General features: G+C 49.4%; 3 protein-coding genes and 1 pseudogene across 6 annotated transcripts; 2 read left to right on the top strand and 2 right to left on the bottom strand.

The window, feature by feature from the left end:
* The first annotated feature begins 2,221 nt into the window (after nucleotides 1-2,221).
* On the top strand, nucleotides 2,222-5,811 carry LOC146762868 (ubiquitin carboxyl-terminal hydrolase 35-like; annotated as a pseudogene).
* Nucleotides 5,812-6,865: 1,054 nt separating this feature from the next.
* On the top strand, nucleotides 6,866-7,551 carry LOC107308548 (thyroid hormone-inducible hepatic protein-like). The gene has a single exon (XM_015852515.3). The coding sequence runs from the start codon at nucleotides 6,913-6,915 to the stop codon at nucleotides 7,297-7,299; it is 387 nt and encodes a 128-aa protein (XP_015708001.2). The 5' UTR covers nucleotides 6,866-6,912; the 3' UTR covers nucleotides 7,300-7,551.
* Nucleotides 7,552-10,544: 2,993 nt separating this feature from the next.
* Nucleotides 10,545-12,781, bottom strand: NDUFC2 (NADH:ubiquinone oxidoreductase subunit C2). Its single transcript, XM_015852465.2, has 3 exons — nucleotides 12,606-12,781; nucleotides 10,818-10,961; nucleotides 10,545-10,714 (listed from the first exon to the last, which is right to left on the bottom strand). Exons 1-3 carry the CDS (start codon nucleotides 12,742-12,744, stop codon nucleotides 10,665-10,667), a joined length of 333 nt encoding a protein of 110 aa, XP_015707951.1. The 5' UTR covers nucleotides 12,745-12,781; the 3' UTR covers nucleotides 10,545-10,664.
* Nucleotides 12,782-12,955: 174 nt separating this feature from the next.
* ALG8 (ALG8 alpha-1,3-glucosyltransferase) lies at nucleotides 12,956-22,243 on the bottom strand. 4 transcript variants are annotated; one of them, XR_014931988.1, is made up of 13 exons: nucleotides 22,147-22,243; nucleotides 21,563-21,641; nucleotides 20,767-20,960; nucleotides 19,242-19,351; nucleotides 18,524-18,591; nucleotides 17,887-18,013; nucleotides 17,244-17,347; nucleotides 17,024-17,144; nucleotides 16,568-16,707; nucleotides 15,683-15,788; nucleotides 15,195-15,292; nucleotides 14,421-14,493; nucleotides 12,956-13,567 (listed from the first exon to the last, which is right to left on the bottom strand). XR_014931988.1 is itself a non-coding variant. In XM_015852462.2 (13 exons), the coding sequence occupies exons 1-13, from the start codon at nucleotides 22,224-22,226 to the stop codon at nucleotides 13,336-13,338; spliced, it is 1,566 nt and encodes a 521-aa protein (XP_015707948.2). In that variant the 5' UTR covers nucleotides 22,227-22,243; the 3' UTR covers nucleotides 12,956-13,335. The 4 variants fall into 4 exon arrangements, 2 of the variants coding, with proteins under 2 accessions (XP_015707948.2, XP_085365699.1); XM_015852462.2 differs by having other exon boundaries at nucleotides 15,683-15,822; XM_085509573.1 differs by having other exon boundaries at nucleotides 15,683-15,822; nucleotides 20,771-20,960.
* Nucleotides 22,244-22,995: the final 752 nt, after the last annotated feature.

Here is a 22,995-nt window from a genome sequence, read left to right as displayed (position 1 = left end):
CTGTAGTGCCTTTCTGCCCTCTGGCAGATGAACACTCCCTCCCACCTTGGTGTACTATGAATGTTGTAAGAATGGCTGGAGAGCAGCGCTGAGGAGAAGGACCTGGGAGTGTGGCTCGATGAAAGATTCAATAGGAGCTGTCAGTGTGTGCATGCAGCCCAGGGAGCCAACCATATCCGGGGTTGCATAAGGAGAAGTGTGACCAGCAGTTTGAGGGAGGTGATTCTGCCCCTGTGCTTCTCTCTTGTGAGTCCCCACGTGCAGTACTGCATCCACTTCTGGAGCCCCCAGCACAAGAAGTGCATGGAACTGTTGGAGAAGGTCCAGAGGAGGGCCACAAAGATGATCAGAGGGCTGCAGCACATCTCCTATGGGAACAGGCTGATGGAATCGGGGCTCTTTGGCCTAGAGAAGCCTCTGAGGGGACCTTATAGTGGTCACCCCAAATATGAAGGGACCCTACAAGAAAGCTGGAGAGGGACTTTTTAAACAGGCAAGTAGAGACGGGAAACAGGGAAATGGCTTTCAAGGGGAAGAGGCTAGTTTTAGGCCATAGATTAGGAAGACATTCTTTAGTGTGAGGCATTGGCACAAGTTGCCCAGTGAGGTTTGGATGCCCCCTCCCTGGAAGCATTCAAGGCCAGGCTGGATGGGGCCGTGAGCAACATGGTCTACAGGGAGGTGTCTCTGCCTATCAGGACCTTCCTGAGAAGCTGCATACAGTGGAGACCAAGAGCCAGACCTCCAGCTGGCCCTGTTGCTTTGGCCTGACATGCAGCAAAGGAACTGAGGGCAGGAAGAAAAATCAGGACATTCCTGAGAAGCAGCATCCTGTGGAGACCAAGAGAAGGATCTCCACATGGCCCTGCTGGCTTGGCCTGACTTCCTGCCCTGTCAGGACTGAGAACAGGAAGACAAACCAGGTCCTTGCTGAGGAGCAGCGTTCAGAGGACACCAAGAGACGTCTCTCCATGTGGCCCTGCTGGTTTGGCCTAACCTCCTGCTCCATCAGGACTGACGACAGGAAGATAAACCAGGTCCGTCCTGAGGAGAAGAGCCCAGAGGAGACCAAGGGCCAGACCTCATCCTGGTCCTGTTTGTTTGGCCTAACCTCTTGCCCAATTATGATCAAGGACAGGAAGACAAATGAGGTCCCTCCTGAGGGGCAACATACAGAGGAGACCTCCACCTCGTCCTGGTGGCGTGGTGTAATTTCATGTCCTGACAGGACTGGGAACAGAAAGAAAAACCAGGTCCTTCCCCAGGAGCAGCAACCCGTGCAGACCACGATTCTGACCGGCTACTGGCCCTGCTGGCTTGGCCCTTCCCAGTGCCCTAAACAGGTCCGGTACAGAGACAGCAAGGTTGTTGTTCCTGAGGGAACAAAGCAGCAGTTCCCGGTGCAAAGAAGGAGAACCTGGCTCCTTATAGATCCCTTGGTAATCACCTGCATTTGCTGCCTGTTCAGGAAGGCCTGCGACCTCTGGAGAAGACTAAGAAGCCGTCTTGGACAGGTGAGTGATCGAGTTGAATTGCACAGGGAGGGTACCGTGTCTGCACAGCAGGGAGCCATCAAGGCCATAAACTTGGAGAGCTTTAAGGAAAGCAGACCCCCAGAGGTCCATTAGCTCTCCCCAGGGACTTGCCCAGCCACAGGGCTGTCACACAGTGGGAGACCCCCGCACAACACAGGGCCTACCAGAGGTGGTGTGAGCCTCACGGGCTGCCCCGAGCATTCCTGTGAGGCTGGAAATGCTCCGTGCAAACCAAAGCCCTGCAGGGTGATGCTCCGCCAAACGAGCCTGCATCCCTTTCACAGTGCCCATGTTCTCTCACTTCCAGATAGCAGGACAAACGGCCTCAGTTTCCAAAGAAACAGAGTGCCAGGAAAACGACAACGAAGTTGCTTCCAACCTGCTCTGCCTGAAGTACGAGCTGCCCAGCTGCCCAGTCATGGCTTCCAAATCACAGTCAAGGAAGATTGGCTTATTGAACTCGGGAAACACTTGCTACATGAACGGTGTCATACAGTCTCTCTTCATGGCTTCAGAGTGAGTTGTTGCTCCCTTGTTCCCTCTTAGGACTGCTCCCGGGTTGCTCTTTGCACTGGCACTGTGCTTCCCACAATGCTAATTGTCCATCTTGTTTTGCATCTGCGGTTGTCTTCTGCAGCTTTCGGCATTCCGTGTTGAATTTAAACGAGAGTGACCTCCAGCCCCTGATGACAAAACTGAAGTCGCTCTTTGCATTGTTGGAGCACAGTCAGGTAATTATTTCATGTTCTAGTTATTTCTTTGGACCAAAGTCCAAACACCACAACAGCAACAAACCTTTAGATTCCAGATGTTGTGAATCTTTCATATCTGAGGGAAAGTAAGAAAAATAGCCCATACACAAAGTAATTAGGAGTCCTTTCTCCACCAACCTGAAATTGAGCATGAGTGACTCCAGATGGCTCATATCTCAATCCATTGGTGAAGGCACCCGTCTGTCCCCCAGAGACACCGTGTTGACTTTTCACTTGTTGTGAGCCCACTGACCCGCACCTCTCTGTTTTCCAAGACTTGACCGGCAGCTTTGCCTTGTTCCATTGTGGTGCTACACCATTACAGATCCATTGCAGGTCTCTCTCAGGGGGTAACGTAGAGAACATCTTAGCTTGCACATTTGGTCATAAAAGAGCCTGTTTATTCCAAGCAGGTTATGGTGTGTTTGATGTGCATTCACGTACTTGCTTGTTGTGTAGCTTGTACTTAATGATTTCCCAGTAATTTCCTACAATCCTTCTAGTTATTTTTCTTTTGGCCCAGTACGTAAAGTCATTTCTCCAGGCAATTACGGGTCTGCCACTGTATTAATGTGACAACAATTGCCTAAAGGCACTGATTACGTTGCCCAGTAATGCAGTTTACCTCCCTGCAGAGATCAGAGGATGGATGGAAGTTTAGTCGATTTTTATAGGTTTCTTTTTTTAATAAATGGACTTGGTATCAAATTAAGGATCAAATTAAGTACAGGCTGAAGTTAGTAGAAGTCTGTGGGTCAGGAACAGAAAGCATTTTGAAACTGAATGAAGAAATGAATGCATGTATTGTTCATATGAGTACCTAATTGATACATGCTGGTAAAAGGGGGCACATAGAATCTGTTATCCCCGTGGCAGTCCAACAGAGGGATGTTCAGCAGGGCTGAAATTCATCCTTCCAGTGCTGGTTGCCACATACCAAACCAGTCTTCTCCTATATGAAGTGAGACCCGGTGGCTTAAATGTGTTTTTCCCTCTCTCTACCAGCAACCTGCCATCTCACCAGAGAGCTTCCTGTCTGCCTCCCAGCCATTCTGGTTTACCCCTGGTTCTCAGCAGGACTGCTCAGAGTATCTCAAGTACCTCCTGAATCGGTATGTGGCAAGCAGTATTAATTTTGGAGCCCAGACGTGGTGATGCCCCAAGCATTCACATCATATGAAATGCTGACCCCTCTGAAGTGGTGCAAGCGGCTGAGAACAGAGACTGGGAGTGAAAGATGGGAAAACCGGTCTGGGGCTTCTCAGTAGAACTCTGTTTGTGCCAACCTGGGGGGAAGAAATGAATTGGGCTTGAAAATTTCTGAAATTGCCCCACGTTCAGAGGAAAACTGTTTGCCTGACAAGCCTCCTCTCTAAAATGGTGATTTTGCCTTTCTTTCACCAACAAATCCCAAGTCTCCAGAGTCCTGGTGATGTCGTGCAAAGTGGGGTCAATGCACGCTGACCATCTGTGCCTTCTGCAACACCACACTTGGCATCAGGCCCCTGTGCACACACAGAAACCATACTGTAGAAACTCGTGCTGTATGTTTTATTGTTCTCATCTTTTTCCTTCTACCAAAGATTACATGAAGAAGAAAAAACTGAAAAGATCTACTACCAGCAGCTCAAGGAATCCAGCTTGATGTCTCAAGACATGGAGCATCAATCCATAAACAAGACACTGGTTGAGAAGATGTTTGGGGGAAAAATGTTGACAAAGATTCGTTGCTTGAAGTGTTTAAACGTGTCTTCACGAGAAGAAGCCTTCACAGACCTGTCATTGGCGTTCCCCCCATCAGACAGGACCACGCGCAGGCCAGGAAGCACCTCTGTTGTACAAGTGGAAGAAATCGGCCCACAGTTTATTGAGTCCCCCAAAAAGCAGCCAACAGGATCTGCCTGGATCCGGAGGAAGCCTGCTGTGTCTGGAGATCCCGGAGCCCAGCCGGTGCTGATGGAAATACTGGGTTTGTAGGAGCCCAGAGAACCAGCACATACAACCAGAGATGCTGACTGGGCTTCTGGGGAGCAGACACGCGCTCCTAAGGAGTCCCGATCTCTTGGGGATTTAATCAACAATTTTCTATCCCCAGAGAGACTGACCGCAGAGAATCAATACCACTGCAAGAAATGTGCTTCCTTGCAGGATGCTGAGAAGGTGGCAGAGCTGACAGAGGCCCCACTTTACCTCATCCTCACACTGCTGCGCTTCTCCTTTGACCCAAAGACCATGAAGAGGACGAAGATCCTGGAGAATGTCTCCATTCCTGAGGTGCTCAAACTGCCCATCCTCGTCAGCTCTGAGGAAACTGAGGATGTTTGTCGGCATGGGATGGGCAGATCTGACCTGGGCAGCACCTTCGTGTCCACCGTGTACGACCTCTGCAGCGTGGTGGTGCATTCAGGCATCACCTCCGAGAGCGGACACTACTACTGCTTCTGCAGAGAGTGCACCGATACCGTGCCCAACACACAGCCTCGGGATGGGACACCAAAACTGGCTTCCAACAAGCAGCTGGACTCTGAGATCCCGTGGTACCTCTTCAACGACCACAGGGTTTGCACCTGCTCCTTTGAAACCATCAGCAACCTGACTTCTTTATTTCCCAGTGCCACTGCCTACATGCTCTTCTACAGGCAGCGGGCAGAGAGACCAAGCTCCCCACTGCATGCGGCTGTGGCAGAAGTCAGGAAACTGCACAGCCGGTCCTTCCCTCAGTAAGGACTTGATGGAAGCCATCTCCAAAGACAACATCCTCTACTTGCAGGTAGATATCGCAGGTGTATACAGCTTGCACTTTCCCATTGAGATTGGGTGTCTAGGTGCTGGTTTGGGATACCCATGTGGCTGGAGAGATACGACACTTTGATGTATCTCTTCAACCAACTTTGAGAGATGAGTTACATGTCTTTGCAACACCAGATTATTTGGGGGAAAAATTGTCGAGATCAAACGGGACAGAACAAAATGGTGGGAGCAATTCCCAAGCATCATTTCCATCTGTATAACAACAGTGTACTTCTGTCGTTTCTCCTACAGGAGCAGGAGCAGGATAAGGGGGCGAGGAACAGAGCTGTCTACATTTCCACTTTGCCAACATCCCCGCTGTGGTGGAGAGACTCCATAAGAAGACAGTTCCTGATACAACAAAGTGCAGCCCCCTGAAAAGGTTGAAAGTTCACAGCTAGAAAGACATCCAACGTCCAAAACATCCTTCATCCAGCCACCACCAGAGTCCTCCACCACATCTTTGTGACATGCTTAAAAGAGCGGGACAACAAATTAATAATTTCTCAAAATTCCATCCATTTTCCCTAATAAACATCCCTCCACCACAATCTCATGTGTCTTATGGTGTTTGATTCCACACGTTACCAGTATTCCAAGGTAGTGAGCCTGCAAGCTTGCTTGGTGGCACTGAGCAGCAACCGGTTGACCTGGACGATGCTGAGAGACCGAGCGGCTTTGGTTGGGACTTTTGTGCTCCACTGGGCCCTTCTTGTGTCACTGGTGACCTCTAGATGCTGTGAGAGTACACGGCAGACCCAGCTGTTTGTCCAGATGTGTCTTTAGGACTTGTTACTCTGGTGTTAATTGGTTACTCTGGGCCAGACCTGCCAGGCTTGACAACCAGGCTGTCATTTAAGACGCCTTGAACTAAGGCCCTTAAACCCACCAGCTACTTCTTAAAAAAGGAAAGGAACAAAACCAGATTCGCTGTATGCACCCTATGTAAGTGCACACTATGGAAAGCAGAAGTGGAGTCCTCAGTACATGGAGACATGGAGCTGTTGGAGCACATCCATAGAAGAGCCACAGTAAGGATCCAATGGATAGAACACCTCTCCCAGGAGGACAGGTTGAGAGCTGAGGCTGTGCAGCCTGGAGAACAGCAGGCTGTGAGGTAACCTGAGAGCAGCCATCATGGCACCAGGTCGCCGTTCCCAAGCCAGCTTGGTGAGGCACAGTCGTGGGCAAGGGGACTCCTCATGTCCTGCTGCCATCACTGCCCACGGCCTCAGGGGACCTCAGTGGGATTTTCCATGCAGCTCCATGGACACACGTGGACAAGCACGACTCATACAGGCACGATGGGAACAGCTGGGGGCAATCGCGGGGCGCAGCGTGTTTGCTCCAAGAGGCGAGTGTCCTGCTGTGCCCGTGGCACAGAGCTGCCCCCGCCGTGGGTTGCAAAAGGAGCTCATTTCTGTTCCCAAAATAGGAGCGGGTTGCCACACAGCCCGACTGTCCTTTGGCCCTTCTGGCAGCACTGGGCAGAGGAGCCCGACGGGACTTGGCACGCGGCTCCACGTCCGCCGGCGCTGCCGTCAGCCCTGTGCCGTCGGTGCGGCGCGGCGTTGCTCAACCCCCGGGCACTGACGTCCCCAGAGTGCCGCAAGCACAAGGGGGCAGAGGTGCCGTCCGACCCCGGCACCGCGGCCCCAACCCAGCGGGGACGGGGGCACGGAGCCAGGGACGGGGCGCGACCCAGCGGGACCGGAGCCCGAGCGGGGCGGGGAGCGCAGCGGGGAGGAGAAGAGAGCGGAGCGGAGCGGAGCGGCATAAAAGAGCCGGCGGGGCCGGGCAGCGGCAGGACGCGAGGAGAGGCGAGGCGCGGGGCCATGGAGCAGTACTTCTCGGCCACGCAGAAGATGGAGCAGGAGGTGATGTTCCCCAGCCTGCTCAGAGGGGTCTTCCCGCAGGACGGGGCCGACTCGGCTTCAGACGGCTCCGCGGACCTGTACGAGCGCTACCAGCTCCTCAAGGCCATCAAGCCCGTGGTGCAGCGCGGCCTGGCCTCCGTCACCGAGCGCAGCTCCGCGAGCGACGACGACGCCGACGCCGCAGCCGACGGGGCGGACGGCAGCCTGGAGCAGCGGCTGTGCCACCACCTGGCCGGGCTGCAGCAGATCCTCAGCCACCTCACCAGGGACACCGCCGCCCTCACGCGCCGCTACAGCCAGATCCTGGAGCGGATCAGCCCCGGCGACGCGCAGCCCAGCTGGTGACCCCGCGCGGCTCCGGCTCAGCGCCGCGGGACGGGGCGGCCTCCGAGCGGCGACGGCGGAGCCGCGGAGCCGTCTGCGGGGCCGCGTCCCCACGGCGAGAGCCGGCGCTGCCGTCCCGCGGTGCCCCGGACTCGGACGGACTCGGAGCCCCGGACTCGGACGGAGCCGCGCAGCGCCGGCGCCTTCGGGCTGGATCCCGGAGCCGCGCGGCGCTTTGTCCCCGCTCTTTGCTAATAAAACGAACTGTCTGCAGCCGCCGAGCGCGTCGCTTTCTCCGCAGCGGGGCCGACCGGGAACCGCCCGCACGAAGCGGAGGAGGGCGGGGACCCGCGGGGGGAGGCGGTGGGTGTGGGGGGGAGCGGCGCTGGCCGCGTCCCGAGTAGAGCTGGGGGGGGGGCAGCGAGGATGAGGGCCGTCGTGGGGCGGCGGGAGCGGCCGCCCGGTTCTGGGTGGGCTCGCTGGGTCAGCCCGGGCACGGCCGGCTCCTCCTGCCCGCGCCGTACACGGTGGAGCCCGAGGATGGCACCGGGCAGCGCGTTGTAGGAAGCGGTGTCCCGATCGTGGGCATGGTGGGATGCGGCACGGACACACTGGGTGCTGGGAGCGCAGGATCAGCATCTGCCTGGGGGAGATGGCATCCACCGCTTTAATCGGGGCAGTGGCATTTCTGCCCATAGTGTGGCCGACCCGTTGGGAAGGAAAGCGCCTCCTTTTCTGCAGACTGAACCATCCCAGTTCCCTCAGCTGCTCCCCATAAGACCCATAAGGTGTTTCATACCCCTCATAGCAGCACTGCCCTTCTCTGGACACACTGCATGGCCTCGGTGGCTTCCTTGTAATGAGGGGCCCAGAACTGAACACAGCACTCGAGGTGCAGCTGCACCAGAGCTGAGCACAGAGGGACGATCAGCCCCTGCTCCAGCAGTGCTGGCTGCTCTGCTGCTGGTACAAGGCAAGATGCCAATGGCCCCCGAGGCCACCTGGGCACACTGCAGGCCCTTGCTCAGCCATGCATTGACCAACGCTCCCAAATGTCGCTGCTCAGTCGCGTTAGGAAGGTCTCTCAGTTATTGTGGCATCAGAATAGCTCTCTTTATTTTGTTCAGCATACATTTACATGTCCTATGCTAACAAGCAGTAAATCCACTAGCAGTTCATTGGTTTGACATTCTATCAAGGAACAGTGGTAACAGACAAAAGGTTCCCCATTTACCCCAGATATAACCAGATTTACTGTGCAAACCAGCAGAACAGCATAACCAGAGCATCCTGTTCACCCTTTAGCCCTATCAGTTCCTTCCCTTAGATGACAGACTCCCAAGGTCTCAGAGATGGTTCCCTTCCCCCTCTGCTCTGCTTGGTACACCTCCACCACTGCCCCATTTCCCTGCTGTTTGCACGCTGCTTTCAATCCACTCTGGAGCAAAACCCTCCCTGGGCACTTCCACGTCTTCCCAGTTCTTTCTTCCCAGTTTCTTTCTTTCATTACCACCCCTGTTATTACATGCTCTCCAAGCCCCCTCCATTCATTTATCCGGGTCCCTTACTTTGCTTCCTTGAATCTGTCTCTTACTGGGAAAAAATGAAGACATTCACACTCTGATGAGCAAAAGATCTTGGGAGGTGTAAACAAGTATCAACAGACATGGAGGGAGAGAACCGAAAGATTGTAACTATGTGTGCCAGACGGACACTCTCACATCATCACCGAGTCTGGCTTATACACTTGGCCTGGCTGTGAGCAGATGCTGTGAAGGTCAAGCTGACCAGGGGCAAGCCCTGCTGCACCTGAGGTGGCTTATGGGGGTGAGTGGCAAAGGAACCTGGGGTCCATGTGTGCCAAAGGAGCAGACGGCGGGCTGCCAAATGATGGAAGAGCCCATTAATTATCTGTGGGACCCCCTTGTTCCGGGCAGGAACAAATGGGGAAGATGACCTGTACAGGAGGAGGTAAATATGGGAATGAAAGGTTGTTTCTGCATTTAGAACTGGCAATGCGAGTATTTGATGGTCTCTGCTGTCATCTAGTGAACTTGATTGGTACTAACAATTTGTAGGGCTTGGAAGGGACCTCCAGAGATCGAGTCCAAGCCCCCTACCAAAGCAGGCTCCCTACACCAGATTCTCTTCATTCCAACAAAGGAAGGTCTTTAATAATCCACTTCTTTTGTCCTTTAGGTAAACTTACCATATTTATGCATGCTTAGTAGTTAAGATGAAATAAGGAATGCAAAAACTGCAGGTTTGGTGTTATGGGCTCTTCTGTTTGGCCAAGAGGCCTTCAGTGAAAAACCAACGTAGGGCCTCTCCATGAGGTCAAACTGTCCCACCTTTGGGGTTAGGAGGAATGCAACAGATACTCCCCTACATCTTTCCTTCCAAACTTATTTCTCAGCAGGTATCCAGGAAGAATGGCCTAATGTTGAGTGAGCAAATGTGAGAAGTTAACGAATTAGCAGTATATGCTCAGTTAGCAGCCATTGATGTTTATCCAGTATCCGTACGTTTAGTTGAGTGTTGGGAAGACTGTGAACCTGAAGTACTCGGCCAATGAGGAACCAGGGGTGGAAAAGATAAGTGTTGGGTAGCTGTAAATATAATCTGCTTTATCAGAGATGCTCCCCCACAACCAAATCCTTTCCCAACACACATCATTCCAGCTGTTCTACCCCAGGCCCACAGTGCTGCATAGGGTTGTTGTGGCCAAAGAAGGACAGGCCCTGTATCACAAGATGGCGGTCGCAGGGAGGAGGGCTGCGGGCTCCTCGGGCCGTGCTTCTGGCTGGGGCTGGAGAGGCTCAGGGTGCCCAGGGATGTGTCACCTCCAGACATGGCAGGATGTGCTCAGCACTGCTATGGAACATGGCTGATAAGAGCTGTGAGATGTCCCAGATCCACTCTGTGACCTGGGATGAGCTCCAGAGGTCCCTGGCAGCCCAGCACAGTGTCCCCAGGCAGGAGTCACCCCAGGGTGGGATGAAGCTGATAAGAGGCAGGTGGCCACGGGGCGGTCACTGTCCTCACATGGCCACCACGGGTGGGACAAACACGGACAGGCACAGCAGGGTGGGAGCGGAGCATCTCCTGATGGTGCTGGAGGATCCAGCTTTATGCATGTGGGCCACGCGTTGTGCTGGGAGCTGCCACAGCCTCAGCACCCCCTCACTGTATGCCCAGTCTTCCATTTTCACACTTTAAAAACAGAGGAAAGAAGTGGATCGGAGTTAACAGGGGACAAAATGCTCTGTATTTCATCATTAACTTTTATTTAATGAGATCAATGGTTCCCCTTCCAAACGTGGGCAGCTGAAAAGCCGCAGGCAGCCCCGTGGAGCTCTTAACCCAGAATCAGCTCAGCAGAAGCATCAGCGAATTGGATGGAAATCCTCCAGGAGTTCCCCTATTCTTTTCTTTTCTGCAAAAGGCAGCAAGAGGAGTTGGGAAAACCCTTATTGGATGCTTGAGATCCATTCTGGAGTTGGGAATACACCTGTTTAGCAGTTGAGATCATTACCAACCTGCTGCCTTAAAGTCCTCAGGGTGCCGCCGGACATAATCGAGCAGCTCTCTGTCCAGTTTAGCGTGGACATACTCAGCATGTTTAACAAGGAAATAGCCGGCAAACCACCCCACGGTGGTAAACAGGACCTGGCGGTGAACACCTGTAACAGGGGGGAACCCCAAAGCAACAATCTGAAGTGTTGTTTTCTCCCTGCATGTCCCTCACAGAGTCTCACCCCTCATCTCAGTACCCCACTGAGTACCCCCAATATCCTACTTTTCAAAGCTCCCCCCACCCCATGTCCCTCAGAGTCCCCTTATCACCCTCCAACATCCCTCTGATCCCCCCCAGATCTCACCCATACCCCTTTCAGACCCCCTACATCCCATACCCATATCCCTCACCTCAAGGCTCCCCCAATCCCTCTGAGTCTCCCCTAAAGTCCACCCCAAAGGCCCCAAATCCCTCTCAGTCCTCAGACCATCCCCATTACTCTCACAGTAACCTCAAACCTCTCAAAATCCCCACCACAGCCCTGATTCCCCTCACAGCCCTCCCACAACCCTCTGAGCAAGCCCATGAATCTCAGTCCCTTCCATCCCTCACCTCAGTACTCTGCCCTTCCATGTCCCTGAGACTCCTCAGAATCCCTCAAATCCCCCTCATATTCCCCACCTGCCATATCTTAGACTGCTCCACGGCACTCCCAAATCCCACAAAGATCCCCCTATATCCCTCACAGTCCCCTCAATCCCTGTGGTCTCCCTCACAACTCCCCCCCAGGTCCCCTCATGATCCCTGTTAGCCCCTCACTCAGGGCTCCCCACATCCCATACCCCTCAGAGTCCCCTCTGTCCCCCCGGTATTGCTCCCAACACCCCAAGTCCCCTCACACCCCATCAGCCCCTCACCTCAGGGCTCCCCACAACCCCCATCCCTCACAGCCCCATTTATTCCCCCCACATAACCTCACATTCCTCCAGTATCCCCTCAGAGCCCTCCCATCCCCTCACCTCAGGGCTCCCCACATCCCATATCCCTCAGATCCCCTTAATCCCCCCAGTATCCCTCCCAACACCCTAAGTCCCCTCACAGCCCCATCAGCTCCTCACCTCAGGGCTTCCCACATCCCCCATCCCTCACAGCCCCCTTAATTCCCCCCAAATAACCTCACATCCCCCCAGTATCCCCTCAGAGCCACCCCATCCCCTCAAGGCTCCCCACATCCCATATCTCCGAGTCCCTTTAGTCCCCCCCAGATCTCCTCACATACCTCTCAGAGCCCCCTCAGTGTTCCCCACATCCCTCACAATCCCCCCAAATCTCCTCACATTCCTTCAGCATCCCCACTCCCCCACCTCAGGGCACCTCACAGCCCATATCCCCCATAATCCCCTCCCAACACCACAAGTCCCCTCACGATCCCCTCAGCCCTGCACCTCAGGGCTCCCCACAACCCCCATCCCTCACAGCCCCCTTAATTCCCTCCAAATAACCTCACATTCCCCCAGTATGCCCTCAGAGCCCTCCCATCCCCTCACCTCAGGTCTCCCCACATCTCATATCTCCGAGTCCCATCAGATCTGCTCACATACCTCTCAGAGCCCCTTCAATGTTCCCCACATCCCTCACATCGCTCTCAATGCCCCCAAGTCTCAACATATTCCTTCAGCATCCCCACTCCCCCACCTCAGGGCACCGCACAGCCCATATCCGCTATAATCCCCTCCCGACACCACAAGTCCCCTCACGATCCCCTCAGCCCCGCACCTCAGGGCTCCCCCCCCCCACCACAACCCCTCACCCGCTTTCAGGACGGGCCGCTGGGCGAAGCCGTTGTCCAGCAGGGCCGCCAACCATCCGCACAGCCCCAACCACACCGAGCCCTTGTTCACAAGGGGCGGCGGCGGCAGCGAACGGGCCTCGTCCGGGAGGAACGGCATGGCGGCGGCGGCGGCGGCGGCGCACAGAGGTGACCGCACGGTGCGGCGCTGCCTGCGCTCCGCCGCCAGCGGAGCCACGAACAACGAGTTCCGCCGAGCTGCAGGGGAATGGAGCAACTAACAGCACCAAGGGGATGAGGACAAGCACCCAGCCACACCTTGTGGGACAGATATACCCTCCAAAAACATCAAGAAAGGCCCATTACAAAGATTTCAAACAAAAATATCAAGTCTTTATTAACACATTCCACAGTATGCAGCAACAGTGCTCACCTGTACACAGCGATGAGCTATTGTATCTCAATAAAAACAAAACGAGTTATAAAGAGCAATGTGAAAATCAAGCTTTGCTCAGGACGGAAGGCTGGACCTCTCACAGTCAGTATAAATACAAAGTTCTTTGTATTACGCTGCATCTCGCTGTGCCATGTCACATCTCCAAGCAGAGGTATCGTGGTTGGACAGTACAGGAGTGTTGGAAGAAACTTCCCTCATGAAGACAGAACACATTCAGTGTATGTCCTGACAACTGCTCACAGTGCTTGATAACCTCAAAGGGATAAACCTGGGATGGAGCCCAGCCACGCAATGTTACTCAGCCTTATGTCTAACATAAGTTCTTTTGGACAAGACAGAGATGTAAAGCTTCAGCCACGCATAAGTGATACCCAGAGCACAGTAAACGGAGGTCAGCAACAGGGGGACAAAAGGAAAGCGCAGCTTCCAGGGGGTCAGAGGAAATACAATCTCACAGAAGATTTCTAAAGGCACCAGCTGGATGAGGTAGATTGTTTCAAGCCAGTTAAGGAGACGCCTCTCCCTCCTGTCAAAAAGGATGAGGAAAAGAGAAGTGTCAAAACACTGCACTGTTATTAAAAATAACCATTCCTCTTTCCAGCTACCACATAATGAGCACAGAGATTGTCACCCACTCACTAATAAGGCTTTAGGTAACAATTAGATCTTCCAAGCTTTCAGTACAACAACACACAGTGCAGCTAATTCCCTTATCATATGTTTTCTGTACCCATTTTCAAGGTGCCTTTGTTCTTCAGCTCACACCAAAGAACCGAACGGAGATTTCTGTTCTTCCTACACATATTCGTTCCATAGCAGTTCCTTAGATCTAAACACTGGAAGCATCAGCTTTTGTCCTAACGGCTGTCCCCTCCCCACAAGCCTTCTGTAATGAGTATGAATGTGTCTCTTGCAGAGGACACTGGTTGCACTTGGGCTGCAAGCAGTTTACAAGCTACGTTTGTGTTCCTTTGGAAGGAGGTATGACATCCATAACCTGCCCTTAAGAACATGAAGGTACTAAGCACCACTGCTTAAGCACAGTATTGTTAAGCACTGGCACCCTGGTAAGCACTGTAACAGAATTAAATCCTAATAAGGATTGTTGTACCTTTGTGCTTTACCAGCACATCTGAGGAGGCTGGGATTTACTCTCTGAGAGCAATTGGATGGTTGTCTGTTCAAACATAACAGAGACGTCCTATAGAAGTCCTATCTTAAGCCCTTCCTCCTGAGAAAGGAGGCATCACCGTAACACTTAAATTTAACTCTTCAGCATCAGCTTGCTGTGCTGTTCATCTCTCTCCTGTGATGACACTGTTTCCCTGTAATAGAAGCATTTTCATTCTTTGTTTTAGAACGAAGTCTGTTTTTATTACCTGTGCAGAGATTTCAGTGAAGAGAAGCTATAAACGCTGAACAGCAGCATAAGCAGGATTTTAATTGGAAGTTCTGAAATACAAAAAGAACACAATAGACATTTAAAATAAACTCTTAAGCTTGTGCCACCTACACTGCAGCATCCTGAAGTGCTAGCATTCAACACTGTGTTGCCCATATAAATTACTCTATCTAAGCTGAGCAAAATGATTTATAGCTCAGGATACAACAGGATAGGCATATATACTTACTAAAGAACATACCAAGTGTTACAACGTAATGAATGCATACTGAACATAATTAGAACTACAACATATGGCAGCAGCACAACCAATAGCCCTGCTTATTTCAATTAAACCTTAGTATGTCTGATTAATGAAAGGCAGGGTGAAGAAGGTTGGAACAGCACCGATTTACAAGAACAAGTCTATCTCCACCCATACTGATTTATTTGATGCTGCTGCAGGGGTTTTATTTAATTAACTGATAGCAATAAGCAGTAGTCAGCTGGAAAAGTCAGATGGAAAACAGCCTTCCAGGTTTGTAGTCTCCAACTGTCTTTGTCCCTTTCACTTGGCATGGTTACATTAGGCAAAGGGAAGTTTCACCAACTGCAACACAGTGAGGGAGAACAAACACTGGCTACAATGACTTCCCATCTCTACTTCTATATGAAGTCTAGGGCTCTTCTGTAGCACTGTCTACCCTTTTAAAGTACACGGTCTCTTACAATTTTCAGTTTAGAACAAAATAATTCAAAGAAAACACTTTACCTGGTGCTGTGAACAGCAATGGAAAAAGTGAGAAATGCCCTGCGGTTGTCAGAATCAAGTAAATGCCAGCATCCTTCGCTCTCTGAACAGACAGCAAGCTAAAATTGACACAAATTCACGTTACTCAGTCTTTTAGTAAATTCAGCAAAACACTACAAGCCACAAAAGAGAATGAGTCACATAGAATTCCATAGCACCCCAGTCCTCCCAGATCCAAACCTGTGATGGAATCTCTTGCTTCCAAGCCTGTAGGAGAAAATTCAACAAGGAAACCCCACCACAGCAAACCCATATCTTCCTTTCCCCAGTATTCCCAGTATTGCAATGCAGTTGTGCCCAATTACAAACAACACTGCACGAGTAACAGTATATTCCAATTGTACTGATGTTCACATATCAAAACTGGCACTGGGTTAGGATCCTCTTTGAGCATTCCTCAGCAAGTGGCAGCAGGTTCAGTATGGCCAACAACCACATAGAGAACTCACCTGTAAGGCAGAATAGCAAGGAGAATTGCTTTTTCATGCACGTGCCAGCCAAACATAAAGGAGCTCAACGCACAAAGAACAAGGCACTGAAGAAAGCCTTTGGACCCTTGAGGTTTAAACCAAAGACAGAAAACAGAGGGCTAGAAACAACAGGCAAAAACAGGACTTCAGTGAAGTTTTGCAGTTCTGAATGCAAGCCACTGTCCAAAAGCTTTTCAACATTACACAACTATGATTATATGGCACATGAATCACATAGTACTGGAGGTACAGAATCTATTTTGATGCAGATTCTGGATGTAGAACCTGAACAACTTCAGTGTGCCTTTTCCCCTTATTGCCATATATTGATTAAAAACTAACTGCACAGGCAACTGTGTCATCTGGGTTGCAAGAATCACTTCTGAACCTAGGCTGCTAAACTCCTGATATAAAAGTTACTGCCTACAGGTGTTGAAACAAAGCATTCCAGTTAAAGGCTCACACAGGTTTCCATTAGAGTTGAACTCTGTAGGCAGGTAATTACTTAGTGAACCTTCAATTCTTTCCTTGTCACGTGAAGAACATCATGTTTACATGTAGGTCATGCTGTCAGGAACACAGCAAGCTGCCCACACCAGCTTCCTTCTATCACACAACATGCACAGAGTGGGTTCCATGCAAGACTGCCTTTCATCTCTTAACTGTTCTAGAGCCACAGTTCATAAGCTTACCCACACTTGAATAACACTGCATATAAAAGAAGATATTAACTCCATATTTACCCTAATAATTTATTATTTATAATTTAATAAAATGTGGTTTTGCTCTGGGATGAAAATTTATGCAAAGTGCACGTTAATAAAACAAAAACCACAGATTGCCAAAGCCATTATTTCTTCTTACCAATATTGATATGAAAGTACAGATTAACGTTGCCAGTGGAGTCACAGAAGGAAGGACAGTATGCTGAAATTCTTGAACCAGCCCTCCTGTCATTGAGGCCTTAGGAATTTTTGTGGGATCAAGAAAGTTATACTTCAAGCCTGAAAACAAACAAAGTACAAGCTGGTATTAATAAAGAAAACAAAGCAGCTGCAGAACTGAAATAAAACCAAACCGTTCTGTAGAACAGGACTGAAATATATGGCTAAGACTGCTTTGTTTTAAAAAAGCATAAGAGAGGGTAGATTGATTTCTGATCTCTCACTGGAAACATGACATGGAACAAGTTATGTAGATCATCAGCTGCTTTCAGGCAACCTAAAAATGCAGTTTGCTACCTGCATGGGGAAGGAGGACTAAAATTCCATGAGCTCTACCTTCAAAGATGCACCAAGTAGCAAGATTTGCATACTGTACCAACAACTGTGAGTGCTTTATCCACAGCACTGTACAAAGCCCAGAAATTAGGGGCCCAATAAGCATGACAGAGGCCTCGCTTGAAAGGAAAGAGGCGTGAAATCACTTGAGGCAGCTGGCCCTACAGGAAAGAAAAAGAATAGGAGAAAATAGATGAGACATAGTTTGCATTTTTATACATTTTTCTAACAGCACAGGTGAACAGCAGGTGGGTTATTACCAGTACTATGAAGGGGCCCAATGAAAGGGCAGAAACAAGACAGACAATCAATCCCAGAAGGGTTACACGAAGAAAGCTGAAACTCTTCCACTTCACGGATCCATCTACAAGAAGCAAACAGATTATGAATGCAGTTATTGTAGCAGGTGGAGAGGCAGACAAAACATCCCACGCTATGAATGAACTGCCAGCACTAACTACAAGTACAAAGCCCTTGATATCAATATATTCAGTTGTTTCCTGAATCTTTTAGTAAATTCAAGGTATGCAAAGCAATTTGTAGGGCATTTTCACAGAGGTGAGAACCAGCCAGTAGTGCTTTTATTTTGTTATAAATTTAAGCACAGAGAGGGCAATCTGCCTCTTTGGGTTAAAAAAAGGCTTGCATTCCTACATTGTATAGCCTTTTGTTTTTCCCATTCAAAGAAAGGCACCTTCTTTGTTTCATGTGAGGAATATAAACTCTTTTTATTTTTAAAATAAACAGAAAGGAACCTCAAAGATTCCCTACTCTGTTCACTATAAGAACCTTCATCTGACCCACAGCCATCCTGTTCCAGTGGCACCAGCATGTGTTCCACCTTCCTCATATGCTACTAAACAGCATCCCCTCAAAAAGTGAGTGTAGAAAACCCCACCTTACCTGCATTACTTGCAGTAAAACAATAGGATCGCAGCAAATAAACGCCATATGCTGGGGCCACATACAAGTAGATGTGTTTGAAATGCAGAAGAACAGCAAAAAAAAGAGCACCTTCCAAGTATCTCCTCTAAAAGAAAAAAACCAGAAGAAACAAAAAAAATGCACACTTTTCTTCTTGTTCTCCCTGCATACAAAATAGTCCCATAGCATGCTCCTGACATTTATCAAAAGCATACCAACAAATGAATTTTCACTCCAAATTACAAACAATGTTGTTATGCATAATCAGTGCAGACAAGGAAACTATATTGTCAGATAATACTGAGATAGGCCTCACCATCCTGCAGCTTCAGATTTGTCTTCTAAGAGATGGCAGAACACCACATCAGGTTGCTCAGGTATAACAGAACCAGCTTTCTCACAGCACACTGAAACGCTACAGCATCAGCAAGCAACTGCAGTGATAGTCAGGTTCTCCTCTTACCCTGAGACTCAATAAATAATTAGATGCCCAACTCTGAGCCACTCCCATGTGCTATTCCTATTGAAACTAAACGAGGTAAATTGATGTACCTAAAAGAAATATGCAAAAATAATAGTAATTAAGAAACAACAACAAAGAGCAACTTAAGTTTACCTGACATATCCGGGCAACAGAGAGAAGCATCAGGCCAAACAGGAAGCCATTGTACTGAAAGTGAATATCTGAACTTGAGTCAGGAAAGGAATAAAGGAAGTTTTCTCCACAACTATCAGTTTTCTGGACAGGCTCAAACATATAATCAAACTCAAACTAAAACGGAACTCAACTCAAGAAAGCAGCCTTAAATACACTCCAGGTAGACACAAAGCCATTCCTAATCTTAATTAAGTACACAAGGTCTACTAAACTTGGAGTGTTATTGGAGTGCAAGGAAACATGGTAATTTGACTGCTTATGTAACACTAAATGTACATCACAAAACAAATAAAAGGTCAATTATCCACTTCCTGAATATGTATATATTCGTTTCTGCCTCACACTAGTTAATGGATGGATATAGCAGTCCTCACTTATCACCTACCACCTGTAAGCATGTAACTCAGACAAGGACAGGGAAGGACAGAACTAGACCTGTCCACAGTAAGGAATGACTGCTGCTTTTCCTGCTCTCTCTTTAGCTAGATCAATGAACATTATACCTGACTGACAGCAATTGGACTTCCCACAGTTATTTTTGTATCCAAGGTTGAAAACACCTTGATATCTCCCACACAGCATTAACCAGCTCCATAATAATCCTACTCATGGCTTTTTAATGAGTTAAAATAAAAAGATCATCAACACACATAACTCATTTGGTTTGGAAGGATACGGTCCACAATTAACAGCCCGAAGTTCCACATGAGCAGAACAGCAAGAATAAAGGTTGGTTTTTCCAGAATATCCTTTGAAGCTCGCAAAGGACTTACGTATCTGCAGCATCTGAATAATAAAAGAAACAAAGGTCTTAATTGAAACAACTAATGAAAACCTTGTTACTTTATGAAGCTCAAAACTGCACTTAAAGATACCTTATTTGGATGGAGGACAATGATAGAATTCTTGCTAAACTCACCAAGACGAGTGTCACGAATAGGAAAACAGAATTAATATTCAGAAGCTGCTGTAGCAATTTCCACATGTTAAAGTTCATTAAGTAACTCTGTCATGGGCTCAAGTCTCGTCTTCAATAACAACACAAGTTATCACTGTTTGCTGTCAATTTTGTATTGCATTTCAGGTCATCACCCCTGACCTTTAGCTCTCCTTCTCTCACCAATCCCAGCAGCCTGCTGAGCAAAAATATCTTACAATTTCTTGTATGAAGTCCTACAGTTGACATGTGTGCTGAAGTTAAGGTTAGGTCAGATTAAAAACAATTGTGATCAATTTGGGAGCTGTTAGAGAGGGTCCAGAGGGGGGCCACAAAGATGATCAGAGGGCTGGAGCACCTCCCCTACAAAGACAGGCTGAGGGAGGGACTGTTCAGCTTGGAGAAGAAAAGGCTGCAGGGTGACCTCATTGCAGCCTTTCAGTACCTATAGGGAGTGTACAAACAGGAAGGGAGTCAGATCTTTGAAAGGGGAGATAATAGCAGGACAAGGGGAAATGGTTTTAAGTTGAAGGAGGGAAGACTGAGGTTGGATGTCAGGGGGAAGTTCTTTACTATGCAGTGAGGTGCTGGAACAGCTGCCCAGAGAGGTTGTGGATGCCCCATCCATCCCTGGGGGTGTTCAAGGCCAGGTTAGACGAGGCCCTGGGCAGCCTCATCTGCTATTAAATGTGCAGGTTGGTGATCCTGCTTGTGGTGGGGGGTTTGGAGCTTCATGATCCTTGAGGTCCCTTCCAAACAAAGCCATCCTATGATTTACGCTGCATTGCTTTTGGTAGCACCATTTTTCTTGCTTGTAAAGGCAAGGCACTCTAAAAATATAATCTTGTTACGTAACACTTGGAACAGACCAAAACCACAAAAGTGACTTAGAATCTTTGCTCATACTGGCATTTCATCACAAGTTTCTCTCATGCCTTTACTCCTTAGAGCAGCAATAAAAAAGACAACAGTTGTGCTTACCCAAGTGGATCCACAACCCCTGCAAAGAGACCCCAGGGACTGAAACAAAACATCAAGAGCGGGTGAAAAGGCTCCTGATACCTTAATATGTAAAGAACCAATCACATGTACAGCTACAGCACTGCCAAGAAAAACAAGTTATCTTGCATTCAGCACTAGGCTCCATATTTCTCTTTCAAAGCTAAAGCAGCTTTGCTGTTGTTCCACATACAAATAATGTAGTCATTACTCAGCAATGTAAGAGACTGCCCCCCGTCCCTAAAATTAGAACATTAAGACTTACTCACGAACTGCATATATGAAGAGAACATCTGTAAAGATGACAGAAAATCTTTGGAAGAAGATGGTCGCAGGACTGGTGTAATTCAGATTTGCAATAACCAACATCTTAGGGTCAAAGTACTTGGCAATATGTGACAGTGCATATTCAAACCAAGCGAAAAAAGGTGGATAATCCAGGGTCCATTCTGAAGTTGCCTGAAGACAAAATGAGATTAACTGATTTAATCAGTGCTTGCTGAATGCTTATAGAGACCAAATAGATAAAGATAGACTGGACGTGCAACCTTTTCCTAGCAACAAAGCCATAATAGCAGGTGAGAAACTGCATGTTACCTCCACAGGTACAGACTTGTTACAAGCACAGCACAAAGGCTGTTGTTCATCAGTGGCAAAGATGCATAGCAGCTAATGGTGGTGACTGTGATGAAAAGTAGTGTTTTACAGCTGAGAATTTGCTCTATCAGACAACAGTATTGTGCTTTTAAAACCTATTGTGGTTTCCACTGGTGCCTCAGCCCTGGAGATGCTGAAGGCTACACTGGATGGAGACATGGGCAGTATGAGCTGGAGGGTGGCAACCACCCCACAGGTACAAAATGAAGCTTGATGACATTTAGGGTCCCATCCAACCTATTCCATTCTATGATTCAAATAAGAAGCATTACTTTCAAAGCAACCCTCATACCTTCTGAAAAGGGTTTTTTCCTCTAGCATCAGACTGACATAACCAACAGACCTACACCTTACATACAGCTAAGAACACCAAGCCAAAGAACCAAACGTCACCCCAAACTTACTTCATAGTACCACCGAGACAGAGGCAAGTTGTGTGTGATGGCCAACCAGTTCCGGTGCACTTCAAAGTCTGTGGAATGACTACAGAAGGTTTGGATTAAGAGACACGTTTGCATATAAAGAAGAAACGTTTCAGAGTACAGCAAGAAAACCAAACCCAGGCAGCTACCAGACTCAAGGACACACACAGGTTAACTGCATGGCAAGACGACCCATAGATCAGGCTTTTCTTACAATTAACTAAAGTTCCGGGTTTTTTTTTTTGACTTTTTAAGAAGTAAATGTGATAACCTTCAAGAGAAAAAAAAAAAAAAAAGCTGATTTTTGAAAAACTGAAAAGAATAATCGCTTCAACGTATCTCAAGACCCTGAAAAGCAGGCAGAAGGATGGCACAACGCCCTTTTATAGGCGAAAAAAAGACAAGGAGACAGCACCACAACAGCCCAGGTACCACAGCCCTGAGAGAAACGAGGACCGCCACCTTACACCGCCCCACCTCCCTAGAGGGAAAAGCCCACAGCTACTCCGTCCCCATGAGATCTGAGAGGCCGTGCCGCTGCTCCCCAGCCCCGGGCACATCCTTACTACGTGGGGATGAGGAGAAACTTGAGGAAGGAAACACCGAGTGCCAAGGAGCGGAACCAGCCCCAGCCGACCGACGCCATTACGCGTCCCCGTTGACACCCCGCGCATGCGCAGCACAGCCGGCGCAGCCCCGCCTCGGCGCTGAGTGGGGCGGGGGGCGGCGGTTGTAAAGGGGTGGGCGGTTTGTGGGGTTCGTTATGTGTGATCGTTAATGTCCCAGGTTGGAAGAGGGTCGTGGGTCCTGTCTGTCACCAGAGAGCAGAGCTCAGCGCTGCCCCTCTGTGCCCTGTGAGGAGCTTTGTGTGCTGTGAGGCTTCCTCAGTCTTGAGAAGGAAGGGACGCTTGAGATGTGGGCCTGCATGAACTGAATCACACAGAATCACAGAATGACCCGGGTTGGAAGGGACCTCAAGGATCATGTAATTCCAACCTCCCTGCCTAGCAGGGCCACCAAACACACCTTTACTAGATCAGGTTGCCCAGGAGACCCCATAGATCCCCATAGATCCCCATAGAGACCCCATTGACCCCATAGATCCCCATAGAGACCCCACTGACCCCATAGGGACCCCATAGACCTCATAGATCCCCATAGAGACCCCATTGACCCCATAGATCCCAATAGAGACCCCACTGACCCCATAGAGACCCCATAGACCTCATAGATCCCCATAGAGACCCCACTGACCCCATAGATCCCCATAGAGTCCCCATAGATCAGGTTGCCCAAGGCCCCGTCCAACCTGGTCTTGAACACCTCCAACGACGGGGCATCCACAACCTCCCTGGGCAGCCTGTTCCAGGGCCTAACCACTCTCCTAGTAAAGAACTTCCCCCTAACATCCAACC

The sequence above is a fragment of the Coturnix japonica genome, chromosome 1 (genome assembly GCF_054131305.1).
Source record: "Coturnix japonica strain WE chromosome 1, WE-NBRP24, whole genome shotgun sequence".
Taxonomy (NCBI): domain Eukaryota; kingdom Metazoa; phylum Chordata; class Aves; order Galliformes; family Phasianidae; genus Coturnix; species Coturnix japonica.
This window is presented reverse-complemented; position numbering and strand designations above follow the sequence as displayed.

Excerpts from the sequence above, each read along its gene's own strand:
- NDUFC2 (XM_015852465.2), bottom strand. The coding sequence starts at position 12,744 with ATGCCGTTCCTCCCGGACGAGGCCCGTTCGCTGCCGCCGCCGCCCCTT. Across the intron at positions 10,962-12,605 it reads GCGGCCCGTCCTGAAAGCGG|GTGTTCACCGCCAGGTCCTG; the intron begins GTGAGGGGTTGT and ends CCCCTGTTACAG. Across the intron at positions 10,715-10,817 it reads TGAGGACTTTAAGGCAGCAG|AAAAGAAAAGAATAGGGGAA; the intron begins GTTGGTAATGAT and ends TGCCTTTTGCAG.
- LOC107308548 (XM_015852515.3), top strand. The coding sequence starts at position 6,913 with ATGGAGCAGTACTTCTCGGCCACGCAGAAGATGGAGCAGGAGGTGATG.
- ALG8 (XM_015852462.2), bottom strand. The coding sequence starts at position 22,226 with ATGGCGTCGGTCGGCTGGGGCTGGTTCCGCTCCTTGGCACTCGGTGTT. Across the intron at positions 14,494-15,194 it reads ATTGCTGTTCACAGCACCAG|AACTTCCAATTAAAATCCTG; the intron begins GTAAAGTGTTTT and ends TTTGTATTTCAG. Across the intron at positions 13,568-14,420 it reads TCACTGAAATCTCTGCACAG|GAGGGAGAGGCGTCTCCTTA; the intron begins GTAATAAAAACA and ends CCTTTTTGACAG.